The sequence below is a fragment of the Nipponia nippon genome, unplaced genomic scaffold (genome assembly GCF_047370975.1).
Source record: "Nipponia nippon isolate SJK-2023a ecotype South Korea unplaced genomic scaffold, ASM4737097v1 scaffold_3, whole genome shotgun sequence".
NCBI lineage: Eukaryota > Metazoa > Chordata > Aves > Pelecaniformes > Threskiornithidae > Nipponia > Nipponia nippon.
In genome coordinates, this window is record NW_028262347.1 from 126,588,439 (window position 1) to 126,604,772 (window position 16,334).

The 16,334-nt window shown below is 45.4% G+C and overlaps 1 protein-coding gene across 1 annotated transcript; it reads left to right on the forward strand.

The window, feature by feature from the left end:
• The first annotated feature begins 130 nt into the window (after nt 1–130).
• On the forward strand, nt 131–13,021 carry LOC148054907 (uncharacterized). Its single transcript, XM_087766198.1, has 5 exons — nt 131–966; nt 5,652–5,782; nt 7,619–7,745; nt 10,965–11,094; nt 11,612–13,021. The coding sequence occupies exons 1-5, from the start codon at nt 883–885 to the stop codon at nt 11,869–11,871; spliced, it is 732 nt and encodes a 243-aa protein (XP_087622324.1). The 5' UTR covers nt 131–882; the 3' UTR covers nt 11,872–13,021.
• Nucleotides 13,022–16,334: the final 3,313 nt, after the last annotated feature.

The following is a 16,334-nucleotide window of genomic DNA, read 5'->3' on the forward strand; positions in this document are numbered from 1 at the left end:
GGCTGTCTCTTTTTTCCGACCCTCCTTCGTTCTCAGGTGAGATGCTGACACAAAGGCAGTGTGTGTTTAGCTTCTCCTTGGACGTCGGTGCAAGCATTCCTTAGCTTTATCAACAGGTACGGACAGAATATAGAGGTCAAGAGGAAAATACTGGGAAGACTTTAGGAAAGCATCCATAACAAGACACTGGGAACAATGTCTATTGTTTATGAAACTATTAATTTATTAGGCATTATTAGAGTTGACAAGTATTTTTAAAGAGACAGTGGAAATGAAGAGGATTACTCTGTTGATGTGCCAGACAATGGCAGTACCAGGAGAAGTAGCTTGAAACTTAGGACTGACACAAAGAAGAGCTGGAGAATCACTGCGGACATGCAGAATCACAGTAGATATCTTAATGAGACCTTTATTGATCAACCTGAAAAACGTGATGGGTCAGATTACGTTATCCAGTAGAACTTTTTGTGGTACAACTGTCTGCTGCTTCTTCATGTTCACGCAAATTTACGCAGTATCTAAACTTACCAACTTTAACCGTAGTCCAGAGATGAACCGTGTAGCTTGTTAGCAGTCCGCTGAGCAGTTTCATTACTCTGCTCGGCTTCTGTTTGAACCTGTGTCCTGCTCTTTGCTGCAGTATTGCTCCCCTGAGCTGGGAAGTGGGCGCGGGTCTTCACAGTTCCCAGCCTCCTTCGGTTAATGCTTCATGAAGAGGCCCCTGGTATTTTGTTTCTCTTTGTTAGGAACCGGTATGTCTAATAAGTATCATATATTGTTCAGCTGTAAATGGCTAAGCAAGCGAACAAGAGTAGTGACATTCACCTCTTAAATTATGGTTTTAAAAGTTTGATATAAATTAACTTTTTCAGCAGTAAAGAAATGCTTCAGAAATGGCGCAGCCAAGCGAAGTTGATGAAAGAAAAAAAAGAAACATTTAGATTTTCACCTACAGATGCCGATACGGTATGTAACACAAAATAGCAAGGTAGGACACTGGAAAAAAGCAATCTATTAATGATACTCTTTGATTTCTTTTCTTTATAAGCCCATATATTTAAATTTAAACCTTAAAAAGGGAAAAACAGGACTTCAAATGCCAGCACTTTGGCAATGGCTTTGCAGACCCTTTCTCAAATATCCATGTGGACTGTGGCTCCTGCGTGAAGTGCTGCAGCCCCATCCGCGGTGTAGGAGTTGCCAGATCCTTCAAACTGCTATTCAAAACCTGTAGTGGCTCCAATAATCGGGCTACTTGGAGGCGTTAAAACAGAAGCCTGTATGTTCAAATATGGTTTTTTAAATTATTGAATGCCTCCAATATGAGATGTTGCCTCTGCCAAACTGAATTTGAAGTCGGCTGGATTTTCTGGTTCCTCCAGGGATTTGTAAACGCTGGCACATGAAAGGAGGGGACCTCTCTTCTGGTTCTTTCTGAGTGTATGTAAAAGGCCTGGAAAGTAACAAACATTAAAACAAAAATCTCAAAAAAAAAAAAAATTATCCCATTAGTTTTGCCATTAGATTCTCATTCCTTATAATACAGTATTGCAAAAGATGAGATGCTGAAAATGAATACACGTGATTTTTCCAGTGCTCTGGTGTGCAAATGGACTGTAACAGACGCTGAGTGAGGCAGTTCGAGATGATCGCTGAAGGAACTTGAAATGCTGTGAGAGTTGTCCTCTCGCTGTGGAGAATTGTCTCATCTCAGGTTCATGATTGCTGGGCATACTGCTGCTAACCTTGGAAGTGTAGAAATATACCCATGTTTTTCTGAAATATCAGTAGGTTTCAGGTGAAAATGAATGACATCCCTCCGTGATAAAAAGGGGATTTGTACAGGTTTTGTGTTAGATTTTATTGATACCTGCTTAGCAATACCTGGTGCTCAAACAATAAAAAAGGACCCTTGTATAACAGATTATAACTTTTCTAGAAATGCAGGAAAATTTGCAATTCAACATCCGACACAACCAAACAATTTTTTGTATGTTAAAAGTAAAAACAAAGCAGCCACACTTCCAGCTTACCAGGTTTTCTACTGTTTTTTTTTTTTAAAGTCAGATTTTTGAAACTAAGCCAAATTATGTTACTAAATGCACTAGTGCTTGGAGAAACGTCTTTTTGAACTGCAGTTTATCAAATAGGAGATTACACAGATGCCTGTAGCTAGATGGTGAACCTAACGCAGGTGCCCGTGTGAGGAGCCTCGGCTCCGGCGCGCAGGTAAAGGCAGGCACTAACCTCAGTGACCGGAGTCGTCTTCCATCTTCACTGACTACGCAGGAACCCGGGCTTCTGGCTCGGGCAGTTTATTGCTTCTGGCTCGGGCAGTTTATTCCTGTGAATACAGCCCTCTTTCACCTTTGTGCTCACCCATAGCGTGACGTTTTCCACCAGTTAAACAGTATTTCTTAGTCCTGGCAGCAGAACTCTGCTGAACGCGCAGAGCCACGGGCGCGCATCAGAGACAGCCTGCTGGCCCCGCAGCACCGCATCCACGGTCCCCTGGTCTCTCGCCGAGTGGCAGTGCTAAAGATCATATTTGGTTACTTTAGCAAAACAGAAATTTTGATTTAAACAGATCTTTTCTATATGATACTATATACAAAACAATACTAAAACATTTTGGAACTGATGGCTGGAAAAGTGATAGGAGCAGGGTTTTATTCCGCTTCACGCATCTTCAACAGAGTTGTTAACCTGAGTTTCAGTTACCAGACATTTTAATCTGATTTTCTTAGACTGTGATTATTCATTGCTGCCTTTTATTGTCCTGAAGTTAAGTACATACATAACTGTAATGCTTCTGTCTATGATAATGTCTTGAGCCAGTCTTGCCACGGAAATAAAGCAAAAGCCAGGCAGGTTGGCTGTGGTGCCCCGAGAGGGTGGCAGGGCAGTTTTTATGCGCTCGGGCGAAGCGGGCAGCAGTGCTTTGCCAATGACTCTGCTGGCACCAGCAGCCATTCTGATTACTGGGTAGAATTAATAATACTTATGCTTAACTAATTTTACACAGGCTTTCCTGTGTAAAATTATCCTTTTTGTGGGTATGGATCAAACCAACGTGGGTCACTTGCTGCCTGCTCTCTCTGCACTTTAAGCTGAGGATGTAGGTGCGACGGTTCCAGAAACTGTCCTCTTCTGTAGCAATATTCAACATCAAGGGCAATTTCAGGATGCTCGAAGCAGGAGCACGACCAGAAGCAGGTTGTGTGAGAAAAATGCGTCTTTCTGCTGTGAAGAGCAGGGGTCAGATCCACACACGCGGGTTTTTGTGCTGGGTGCTTGCTGGCTGAAGTCCTGCGGGAGCCCCGAGACCTTCCCTGATGGACGGTGGCTCCCAGGTCCTGCTTCTCTTGTTGAAGCTGAGCAGTCTGCTTTCTCTAGGTACGAAGGTCTTTGTTTTGGCCAACCTGACGATTGTTTTTAGGACTGCAGAAATTTGGTTAGCATAGAATAGAATTGAATTTTGAATGACAAGAGAAGGAGTAAGTATATTGTTACGTGATACATTTAAATATTCCCTGTTTTTCTCTTCCATGTTCCTACATAAATAAATGGGGTGAATAATGTGTTCACTCACAGAAAGCAATTGTGGAATTTCTCCTGTAAAAGTTTTTTCTTTTAAAAAAAAAACCAAATGGAACATATTTAGGTACTTAGAATGGTGTAAGTGATACACGTCCGCAGTGATAACAAAGGACAGGTTTCCAACGGGCGTGAGCGCTGGAGGCCCCCGAGGCTCTAGGAGCAAGGTCGCTCCCTGCGTGTCCGTGTGTCCAACACGGGGTGGCACCGCGGGACCGCAGACGGCCTGGTGCGCGTCGCTGGTGCGCGTCGCTGGTGCGCAGCTCTGCTGCCCGAGCTCGCCTCGGTACCTGATCGGTACTGACATCAGTCAGAGCTCTGCAACGCGTTCTCGCGTTTGTATGTTAACAATCTGTAACTTCTGCTCTCGTGTCTGGTGTATTTCTCTGCTCTCTGATCGTCTTGTTAGAAGCAGTTTTCAAGTTTCTTGAGTGTTCCAGAGAATATTCCTTTATTTAACCCTAAAGATTTTAGTTTTCAAATTGTTCTTGTTGGAATGGGGGGGGGGGAACACAAGGCAGCTACCCTTGCTTAATAAAACTTAAAATATTTTTACTAAAATTATGGGATTGTCTTGGATTTAGAATCCTAGTTTTGAGTAATGATGATAAAGGCTCGGGTAGGTGAGTAATGGTTGCTTGTGGTTGCCATTGCATGCCTTGACTTTCCCCAAAGTCAATATTCTTTTTGCCCATACGTGTCAAATCAGCGTGAGCATGCCGTGTCGTTTCTGCTCTGTCTTCACCTTCATTGGCAACGTCACAAGGGATGGTTCTGGAAATGGAGTCGCTCTATGGCATTCTCCTTCTACTAGTTGATGGCCTGCCTTTGCAGCAGCATGGTTACAGAAGCATACTCATAGGCAGTGCTATTAAAATACAATTGGCAGTTTTATTGTAAGCCGGTTTGGAGGTACGCTTTTGCACTGAGAAAAATGAAGTGCCTATAAAATATTTCAAATCTACCGCAGTAATTTTTCTCAGTGCAAAACCTTGGGAATTTATTAACTTGAAGTATAGGTAAGGTGGTTTGTCTGGGAAATAATTTGGCTTCACAGAATAGTTTTGAGTTTTTAAAGGCGTTCAGCCTGGCAGAAAAAAAAACAAGAGATTTTTGTAGCTTTATTTGGAAAATGCTGAGGGAAGGGCCTAACCCTACAGCCAAGTGCTGAGGTTTCTGGGAATGCGAGGAGTTGAACGTGGAGGTAGGGCTTTGACTTAGCTCTTCCACAAGTGACTTCAGAAGGCTTTCGGGCTGTATTCTGTGAATAACCCTCTACCCTCTGAAATAAAGAGATAGGGACCGTGCAGCCCCGCGGTCAGAGCCGGCTGCTTTTTCACTGGGGCAGAGGAGGACGTGGAAGCTGCCTTTCCTCTGTAAGCAGAATACCGAATGTCGGCCCTCCTGAGCCTCTTCCCACCCTCTCTCCTGTTTTATCTCTCTGCTTGTTTCCCCAGATCTTGGGGAAATAAGATTCTTGTAAGTAAAACCGAAATAAATATTGCATCTCATCTGTGAATGTTACAACTTAACTGAACACAATAAAAACATAGGAGTACAAGATGCAGAATTCAATTAGACTTCAGCCATTGCAGCCTTAGCAGAACTCATGTGCACGGTCATCATGCAACTCCCCTTGGCCGCCGCAGCATCGTTATTATTTTACTTAACAAAAAAAAAAAAAAAAATGTTCAAGCCGAGCCTTCTCACAGCTTTGATTTTTGCTTTACTGGACTCTGTATGAAGCCCTCTTACAGAAATGGAAACGCGTTCATGCTGCGTGACGAGTGTCTTCCGAGGAGCACGTCCCCGAAGCGCTTCGAGCATCGTGCGCGCGCGCTGCTGCGGGCGGCCCAGGCGCCCCAGCCCCCCCAGCCCTGGGCTGTCGGGGAGGGTCAGCGACCGCGCGCCGGCCAGCGCTGCCCAGCAGCCATGGGTCTCGAACCACGACTTCAGCGAGCAACAGCCTTTACAACGTTTTTAATTTTAATATGGAACCAGTTTTTAATTGGTATCATTTCCATATAATGTGTTAGCATTATATTTTGCTGTAGATACCAAAAAATGCACCGTATGCTACTGATAAGATCAGTTACTACACCATGAAAGAGGGAGCCGAGAAACGGGATTGTACACCTGAAATAATGGAAGAAAGGTTGCTGAAAGTGAAAGATGAAACTACAAGGTGAGCGCTAAAAAGATAAGATTATAAACTGTTCCTACATAACACTATTGATGACTTCCATTTAATTTTGTTAGTATGAAAATACTCATTTCTTTTTTGCTATCCTGTGAAGTAGAAAATCCTGCACCCTAATCAACAAACACTGTGACTAAGAGAGAAATAAAAAATCAAGTTAATTCCAGGCTTACTTTAAAAAAAAAAAAAATAAAATTTAAAAGACAATCGCTAGCGCTTCGAGACTTGCACCGAGCTGTACGCATTTGTTCCTTCATGTACATTGCAATACCAAGACAAGAAGCACACTGTTAAAGCAATTCTTATTTTATTATAGTAATTTATTTTAATAATAAACCAACTATTTTGTATTATAGTATCTCTAATCAACTTAATACAGTGAGCCAGAGGGCTGACCAGAAACTGAGCATCTCTGGTCCTTTTTGCAAAATGAACTAAACAAACCTCAACTGATGGATGGCATCACCGTGGCAGGCTCGTCCTGGAGTATAACTTTACATGCTTGTCTCAGTTGTTCTGGTCTGTCAGCTGGGCTGGAAGACACTTGAAATCATTCTCCTTTGTGAGAGTTTTAAAAAGAAAAAAAAAAAAAAAAAAAAAAAAAAGAGCAGGGAGAAGTTTGAACATGTCCCAAATTTTCAAGAGCCTGTAAAATGTCTGACGAAGCTGTTTTTAGAAAGTATTCAAATTAAGTTTCAGGGCTTTTTTTCTATTTGGTTTTAATGTATATGGGGAAAGCTTGAAATGTTCTGTTTGTTTTTCTGACTACAGGATAGGTTGGTTTGCTCCATTTTGCACGTCCAAAAACGAGTGTATCTTTATACAAGGCTGTAACTTGACTAACTGCACAAGCATGTTCTAGTTGATAATCTCAGGACATAACTACTAAACAGATGTCTGTAAATTGAGGAAAATTTTAATCGGCTCTAAGGAGAAACACACTATGTTATACTACCTCATAATATGGAAGAGAGGTGTTACAGATAGCACGGCTATGGCCAGACAGGTCTGATGGGCACAAAAAGTAAAGTACAGTAAATACATTTATTCAGCAGTCATTGATATTTCAGTCCTGTTCTTGTATTGGCTTTCATACCTGCATAAATATCCTTAGCACGTTGGAAAGGGCTGTTCTGTAGTACTCTTTTTTTGTATTTCTGCTGCCCAACATGATTTTAAATTTACAGGCAAGACGGTCGAAGTCGTTTGCATACGCTGTAGGCGGCTCAGCCCCTTGCACCGGGTACAGCTCCCTTGCCCCTTCAAATTCTTGTTTTGCTCGCGTGCCTTCTGCAGCATGTAACTCAGTTCCACCTACGGCTTGTGCCGAACTCCCCGTCGGTGTTTCCTCCCTTGAATTACAGGACCTCATTCAGCTTCCCTGACCGTACGTCCCTCCTTTTTTCCTTTTTCATTCCACTGCCTTGTTCACTGAAACTTTTCCAGCTTCTACAGCAGCCGTGCAAAGGACCCACCAAACCCAGTCCGCTGCACTACCAAACTCTGACCTGTCCCCGGAGCACCATCGGGCATATGCACCGAGCGAGGCGAGGGGCTGGTTTACATAACTAACTAACTAACGAACGAACGAGATCCCTGCAAGCGTAAGAGCCAATGCAAGGTACAGCAGCGCAAGGCCACCGCGTGGTGCGCACACCACAAAGTGCATGTTAGCAAAGGCGACGCCGCAGCATTTGCTCGTTTTGCTCCCTGTGTCTGTATTTATGTTTTTGGCAGAAATGTGTTAACACTTGAAACTGGCAACAGAAGGGTCAATGAATATAAAGCAACTGAAATAATAATTTTACCACGTTTACTTAGATCCCTCAGAGAAAAGAAACTGGAACAGCGCGTCAAACAGCACACGCAAATGATGAAAGCAAGAGGGGAAAAATTAAAAGGAGCATCCCAAGTGGAAATGAAGAAAGCAAACCAAGACACCGAGACAGTGAGTGTCTTCTCTTTTTCTGGAAGTACAGCAAACACAGCGCTCTGTGCGGGTGAAGAGTTGTTAATTTGACATTTCGTTGATGTCACAAAAATCTCAGGTACCAAATACTTTAAAATTAAAACTGTTAAAAATTAAACATTGTATTTTTGCTCATGCTAAAATTGTGTGTATGTATGTGTACATGTACACACCATGCATATATATAAACAGACATAAGCATCTGTAGCGCTTTGAGTCTTTCAAAAGCAAAGCCAAAATTCTAAGAAGACAAAACCCGAGAAAAGCATAAAAGATGGCCAAAGATTATTATAAAACTCAGTAGACAAGGATGACGATGATTTTTATCACGTGCTGTACAAGCCATTCAATGCAAGTGGTTAATACAGCAAAAAGTTGAAATTCAAAATTATCCATTTACAATTGGAAAGAGGACTCATAAATCTATACCTTGAGACATCAATAAGTGTCCTGACTGGGAAGAGAAAATTTAGAGCTGTCATTAAAGTTGGTGTCACTGTAAAATTTATTTGCTTATTGCAACATTATTAGGAATTATTTTGTCGTAACTGTAAGTATTACTTCAGTTTTCCAAACTGCATAGCTAGTCAGAATGAAGTTATATATCTTTCAATAAAATGAATCAATGCTTTGCACTTTGTTTGCTGTGCATAATCAAGATACTCAGCTCAAAACCAGTTTTGCCTCAAGAGCCCAGACTGATTTTTGATTCCCATGGGTATGAGTTTGCTACTGGTACTGACTGGCCTCCGCAGGGCCGGGCTGGCGATGGCCGGGCTGGCGATGGCCGGGCGGCCGTGCCGGCACGCTCCCCCAGGGACCAGTGAGCCGCTTGCTCCGCTGTCCCGTCTCCTTTCTCTTCTGCCTGCCGCCATTCCCTGGCGTGTGTAATGCGCTGATGATTTTGTCAGATTCAAAAAAGCAAACTATCTTAGAAATAAGTTTCCTGAGGGCAGAGCAAGTACAAATGCTCTCTACGGCTCTCTGAATGCCATGGCGCGCTGTGTACGTATCACGCCTTCTGATCAAGCAAGAAAGCCCTTCCATTCATGTACAGAGGTAGTATCGGTGGTACTAAATTTGGCAAAGCCTTTCCCAGTAAAGAATTACATTGTAGTAATAAAGAAAACCCTTTTATAATGCAGAAGGAATATGAAACAGCTCCAAAACTGTTTACTTCCTCCAAAGAGGAGCAGCAGTCCATCAAAAGACCATGCCATTGCAGCTCCTTCTCACGCAGTCGTGAGAACTTATGCCTGCTGGGAGCCACCTACGTTTGAACCTTCCGCTTGGCTGCGGGCTTCCACGTCCTGGGGAGTCCTGGCAGTCACCGGGTGGAGATACTGGAAACACACACGTGGCTGTAGCTGTGTGAACTGATCACGTACAGGCCGCGGATTTCATAGCCTCATTTTTGCAGTGTTTGCACCACTTTGCAGTGCATGTACTTTTGGAAAAAGGAAATTCTGATTTTATTCAAAGCATCTTTTGGCCTCAAAACCGAAGTGATCTAATGCGCTGAAAGCACAGCCTCCATGCTATACACCACAGGGCAAACAAGTCATCCATGGTGCAAAGCCTCTGTGCCTATGCCAGGAAAGAGTGTCACTGTTCTAAAATTACCCACGTCCCACAACGTCGCACGCAGCACAGCGCACGCTGCACGCTCCCAAAATGGAACTCGTCCCTCAAGGTAGGCACAAGAGTCGCGTATGACACCACCCCCCTGGCATTTAGGAGTGGACGCCGTCAGGGCTCCGCGTGTCCCGTACCGCAGGCTCCCAGCGCTCTGGGAGGGTCTCTGCCCTCATGGGGTGGCACACGGCTGCAGGGCAGGATGGGCTTGGTTGCCCTTGCTCTTTCCATTAGCAATCTGCCCTTTGGTTTCCCAAATACACATTTGAGAGTCTTGACGCTACTTAGGAGATCCTCTTCCTTAATCAGGATCCCCAGGTGCTCAGTAGCATGGCGGTTGGCTTGCAAAATGTCTTGTGGTGAGCTGCAACGTCAAGTGTGTCTGCACAGACTGCTGCGTACTCACAGTTAGGAGCCCTGCAGAGCAGGGGAACTGCTCTGTCTGTAATAGCCTGCTAATGTTTTAAAAGTGGTGATTGCCACCCAAAAAGGAATGCATCACTGGATGGCACCTGGGGAGCTGTGGGGTTTGAGGAGCTCGAGTTCATTCGCCAAATCTGAGTGCCTTCCAGCTTCGCAGCGTGCCATTAATACGTGGTGCCTCGTGCTGGCGCAAAGCAGTGCCTTTTGCAGGGTGCACTCTTCGAGCAGTGGAAAGATGTAATTCTATTAGCTTAATCGTTTTCGTTTCTTTTTTTTAAGTTTTTTAAAGTTGTTTTAAAAAAGACGTGTGGAATGGACTGTCAGGAGCCAAAGCTTGCAAAGATCTACTCAGGGACTTCACTGTGAGCTTTTGTGTATGAAACGTGTGTAAGCTTGGCACGATGATCTTATTCTGGAACCCCTAAGGTCATTGTATTTTGAATATGACTATATTGTATTCCATAGTATCCATAACATACTGAACAGCAAAAGAAATAATGTTTTAAAATCTCTGGTTGTATTTCTAAAAAGCAGAATATTTTCATGAAGACTTGCAAGAGCTTTACTGAAATTCCATCAACGTTCAAGGTTATTACAATTTTGTGAAATATCTAAGTGAATGAATATGAACCTTAATCTAGTAAAAAGTCTATTTGCATACCAATATTGAGTTGAGACTATTCACAAATATATTTATTAGTAATAAGTTTAGTAGTACATATAGTTACTCTTTATTGCTTTCAAAATCTGCTGAGCTGTAATGCTCCCAGCCCTTTTACAATCAATAGCGTCTTTATTCCTACCAACTGACCTATGCGTGTATTTGCACTAATGGGATTAAAAAACCCTGTTTGCATTTCAGCTATTTCAAAACATACGCATATTTAAATGTTAGCGTGTGCATGGGACTGGAGATGTAAATCCCAGCGCATTCTTACGCTCGCACCGTTAACACGGATGGGCGAGTCAGTGTAAGTGTGTACTCCAGCTGTCGTGTGGGTACGGCGCTGTGTGGGTACAAATGGAGGCTGCAGAAGGAGCAGGTAAAAATCCAGCCCATCAGACATATGCGCTACTTTCTGGCCTTAATTATATATACTTATATAGCCATTCTTTTCTTTGTTTTGCTTTAAACCCAAGGTTGACGATCTAGAGACCAAGCTAGCCAAAAGAAAAGGAGGACTCCCGCTCCAGGAGTATCGTCTCACGGCCTTCACGGGGGAGCTTCCACCTGGCTCACCAAGAAAGCAAGCTCAAAAGATCTTTTCCAGTAGGAAATTCTGACTGCCTGGAATTGTTAAAGTGTGAAATGTTTGCTTCATAAGAATGAGAATTACAAAAGCCTGTTCTTCTCACTTAGTCTTCCCGGCTGCATTTGACAACGTTAAATCTATAACGATAATCCATCTGCTTTAACTGACTGTACAATTTGTCTCTTTTAGAAGATTCGTGGTACAGGGTTGTAAAGGGTTTTCTTCAGCCTCTCTGCACGTTTTTCTCAAGCGCGCTTCTATAGGCTTACAAAAATCCTATGAAAATAAAATTCAAAATTTGTCCCTAAGGTTTGGAGCAGCCATTTGTAATTTTACTAATATGAGGAACTGTGTACTCCTAGTTAACTAACTGTGTGAATAACACATCTCTGGCCTTGCACTGTATGTCCTGCTCATATCAGACCAGCCTGGGGTTTCATCACAAATGCTGTGTTTAATGTTAAATCATAACGTTAGATTTAAAGCTACTCTTCAAATGTAGAATAACCTTATTTGCATTTTACTGTCACGAAGGCTGCGTCCTCCTCCTGGACAAGAGGCCGCAGGCAGGAGCACGTCTCGGGGTGGCTGTTCTTTGGTCTGGAGCCCTGCTGATGTCGGGGAGCAGCAGAGCTGCCCCTTCCACACCTGGGAGCCTTTGGTGGGGCCCCGCCGCAGCCGGCTGCAGCGAGAGCGGGGGATCAGAGAGCAGAGGCGAACAAGGTGCGGGAACAACTGAGCCTGAATCCCAGCAGCGTCGCTCCTTTGAGACACGTGGAACTATGCAGCACTAAGACTGGAGTTACCAGGACGGGGTATCGGGAGCTTTTACCGTCTGCTCCCCCAGAACACCAGCAATGCTTTAGAGAGGGCTTTCATACAGAAATGTGTTACAGGAGCTGAACCAGTGCCAGTGATCTGCCAGTACCTCGGGAGCCCCGGGAAGGGGGTCATGGTACTGGATTTAACAAATAGCAGAGTTCTTCCTCCCTCCCGTGCTTTCTGTGGCCTCCCTCTGTCCCCGCTGTCTCTCTCCTCCCCTGCCGTGGTCCCATCGTTTGTCCTCCTGGGACAGCAGAGGTACCTCAGGTGGGCCTCGCCTCCACTTGCTGCTAGGTCTACGTGCCTTAAAATGCTGGAAATTTTAGTCACGGGAATAAACAGTAATGCCACCGAACCTCTCTGTGGGGACAAAAGTGGCAGCATTTGGCAGGGAGAGGTGAATACGCAAAAGGTGGAAGTTTTTCTTAAGGGAAAAACATGGCGCAAGCCCACCCGATCCTGCACAGCAGAGGTTCTGTAACGGTGACGCTGCGTTGGAGCTGGCGGGGCGGGCAGTGCTGCCATCGGACCTGTCCCAGCGCCTCCCGCGCTCCGTGCCCACCCGCTGGCTCGGCCACCCGGGATCACGCCTCTTGGAGCCGCCTCATCCCACGCAGGCTATCACCGAGGCTCGCTTGGCCAGTTCTGCTGCCACACAGATGGAAAGCTCCGAGCAGCTCCTTCGGGTTTGGTGCACCTTTTTGGAATGGATGCTATTCAGAGTGACGTTAATTTGATCAACTTTTGACAAGGTTTCCTTTGAATGTCCGTAAGACGTCTGTTTATGCAGTCTGGCCACTGTTTCTGTACTGGTTATTGTGTATTGATTCATTCTGTGTATTCCAAAATGCTCTGCATCTGGCCCAAGTTACGTTCAGGGTCACTGGATTTAGTGAACGTGCGTGACAGTCAAAACTGCCTTCGTGATTTCTGAACGGTTTTGGAGGTGGACTTTCTGTCAAAGCCTATCGCCGTGTTTTGGAGGATGCTTCAAAAAATCCTTTTCCTTCTGAAAATTAGTACAGATTTCTCCGTCCTTGCTGACATCAGAACTTTCCTCGATGCTTGTGTGTTGCTCTCAACGTATTTTCAAGGTTTTGCAGAAAGTCAAGGCTGCCTCAGAACTACAGCTCGTCCTGTTCTCTAGGTACTGCAATTGCAGCATTAAAAAGTTTCCATAATAAACAATACCAGACACTAATTCAGTTGAGGGTTTTTGGTTTTATTTTGCTGTTTCAATTGACAGAGAAAATAGGGCATAGTACTATTCATGTGAGTAAACATTTATCAGCCCTTTTGAGCAAGTCTCTGCTGGAAACCTACATTAACTTCCCCAGTTCAGGTCTGGGCCTCGGTCCTTTGTGTGCAATGGGAATTCAGCTTCATTAATTCCATATGAATCCAGCGTACTTGGGTCTGTTCACCAACTCGGATAAAAATGTGATCCTTCCACAAAAGATGAGTAAAAATATACATGTCATTTGTAAAGGATGGCTATAAAAGTAAGCTAGTGGATGTGACTTATAAAATCAGAATGTCAAAGAAACCCGGCAATGAGCGTGCCAGTTCTCTGAAGGAACGGCCCTGAACGCAGAGCTGGGCAGGCGTGGGTTCACGTGCACGCGAAATGGAGGAAGGGCGAGGGTTTAGAACGCGTCTCGTTCCTGCTGCTGGCTCATCGGGTCTGTAGTTACCAGTGAAAGCATTCATTTCCGTACGGCAATCCTTTTGGCCTATGCATAAACCCTAAGGAAACCCTGAAGAAAGTACTACTAGCGGTTGTTACAGAACTACATTGTTGAAGTAATTAGCAAATGAAAGGTTAAAAAAAGGATTTTCTCTACTTTTTTTTCTGAGAAGTCACATTTAAGAAGGACTTGACTTTTGTTTTTCACGGTTTTGACCTTTGTGTCTCCGAGTCCTAAGCAGAAATCAGCCGTTAGGCTGGCCTGGTGGATCCCAGGGGACCGGTTGCATTTGTAGGTTTGTGGCCATTCCTAAAGCATCCTTCTCGCTTTCTGTGTGCGGTGTCGCTGAACACACTTCCAAATGTATCCGAGAGAGCTTCGTCTTGCCTATGTCTGGAACAACAGATTAATGAGAGGCAGTCGCTGAACAGAGTATTTCAATTAATTTTTTGTACAAATACGATAATTGATTTCCATGCTGGTTTTATTGGTACTTGCTCATGGAAAATTGGGAACGGACACTTCCACTCCAGCAGGAGGGCTGAAATTAATTCATCCTCGTTTGTTCCATTTTCAGGAATGCCAGACCTCTGAGAGAGGAAAAGAGGGAGGATCACCAACCACAAAACCGAATTGCGTTACCCTTGTGTTCTGGCATGCTTCACAGGCAGGGCACGGGTCTGGCGGAGGCAGGGCCCAGCACGGGTGCAGTTTGACTGTACCAATAACCCCCTTGGCTCTTGATTCAGTTCCACAAATAATGCTAATTTGTGCAGATATCAGTAAGTATCAAGTCAGATTACATTTATATCTGCAACTGAACATCACTTGGAGAGCGTAGGTGAATCGGCTGCTCCTGGGTGTTAAGGCTCAGAGCTTGGAGCTCTTCCAAACCAGTCTCAGTTCTGGGGCTCACGGTCACTTTTTTATGGTTTTCAGGTGCTATGGGGGCTTTCACCAGTTAAAATCTCAGGGTGCCTGGGCAGAAGACAAGGTTTAAAGCGTTACAATTTCCAAGCTTTCCCAGTTAGGAGCTACCCTGCCCTCCTGTGTGCGTACCACTGGTGGTGGCTGCCTGCGGTGACGGGGTGACCTGCAGCCAGCTGCTGGCAGCAGGCCCGCGGCAGGCCCACGGCATGGCAGTAACCCCCTGGCAGTGGAAAGGCCCGGCTGCGGTCACTCTGTTGGAGCCCACGAACAGCGGCAGAGGCCGGGCACTGGCTGCGTGGTCCAGGGGCTGCAGGCTGGCAGCGGGGCGAGCGCCGGGGCTGTGCCTGGGTCAGCGTCGTGGCTGGCTCTGCGTGGGTTTGCTGCGCCGCAGCCGCACCGGTGAGCGGTCCTGGCACCGCGCGCTCTGCCGGGAGCAACGCGGGCATACCCAGGCGGGTTGTCAGGGAACGGCCCGGGTCTCCCCCGTTAGCCCAGGGCCAGCCCAGCTGAGTTCAGGCTGCTGCGTGCAGCCCCCGCCCCGGCAGGCGTTTCTCCCCCGCTGTCAGCAAGGGGATCCCAGCACCCCAGTGCCCAGCACCCACGCCTGCGGCCGCGCCAACTTGGGCTCTGGCCTTTCCAAACACGACGTGGGCCTGGGAGCAGTGCGGCAGGGCTGGCTCAGCACTGCGCCTGCACCGGCACACCCAGACCTGCGTCCCCGGCCTGGAGCATCTACACCCCAGACAAATGGACCCCGGACAGTGAGCCTCCCGGTACTGCACCTCCCGCAGGAGCCTCACTTCTTCTGGATTCCTTGGTCCAGGTTTCTTTGCGTCTTCTCCATACTGTGAACGGCTCAAGCTTTCATTTAACGCTCACTCTCCAAAGTCCACATGGGAAACCAGGCGTTTTAGTTTGAAAGAAACCAGTTTCTGTGATGCTACCGTCAGGCAGGTTGGCTAGGTGTCTCTGTGCTAGGAAGGGATGATATTATCCCCATTTGGCAAATGGTTAACTGAGGCAGAGAGGGGGTTAAGCCCAAACTAATGAAATTGTTTATTCTCAGGGATGTCACACCAATGCAACCAAGACCAATGTCCTTGAAGCAAACACCTAGAAAGAAAAAAATTCAGCACCGACCATTACGTTTGGCAAAGTTAACATTGCAAAGTGTTGAGTGACCCTGAGTTAGCAGAAGTGTTTTCTCAACTCCCTCATATTTCAAAGGCAATGAAAATGGTATTTCACTGCTTGACTTCTGAATATTTATCAGAGGATGTGCAAGCTCGTTGCAGGGTCATTGCAGTGAATAAGCAGCAGAAAACCTACCCAGAAAAAAAAGTGGAATGAATTTAATTGCTTCATGTGAAGTGACAGAAGTAAACATCGGAGACAGGTAAAGGAAATAAGATTTAAATTGCTATTTAACCTTAAAATCTGAAGTATGTTTTAGTAACTTGGGAGAAGTGGTATTACAGATGTTATCTGACTCTGCTGAAGTCACCTGAAGTTTTCTCGCTGATTTTAAGTGGCCCAAATTTCTCTCCGTGTTTCCATATTCCACAGAACAATGGGAGTGTCCTAGAGCCATCGTCACGTTTCTGATGTGTGCAAGCCAGCTGGGGAAAAATACCGTGGGTTGGCAGAGGAGATCACCAAAGAGTATTTCGTATGTCACTGCCGTACTCGTGCTACACGCATTTCTTGCCTTGGACTACTGGCACAGCTGGCACGGAGGCCAGGACGGTATTTCCAGTTTCTGAGGTCCATTTGTTGCTGATGAAACTCCGGGCAGATAGCGACAGATGAACAGCTCT

Bases quoted from the DNA above. Each gene is read 5' to 3' on its own strand.
- LOC148054907 (XM_087766198.1), top strand. From the start codon at position 883: ATGCTTCAGAAATGGCGCAGCCAAGCGAAGTTGATGAAAGAAAAAAAA. The intron at 7,746-10,964 runs GTGAGTGTCTTC...TTTAAACCCAAG, and splicing joins CAAACCAAGACACCGAGACA to GTTGACGATCTAGAGACCAA. The intron at 11,095-11,611 runs GTAGGAAATTCT...ACTGTCACGAAG, and splicing joins AGCTCAAAAGATCTTTTCCA to GCTGCGTCCTCCTCCTGGAC.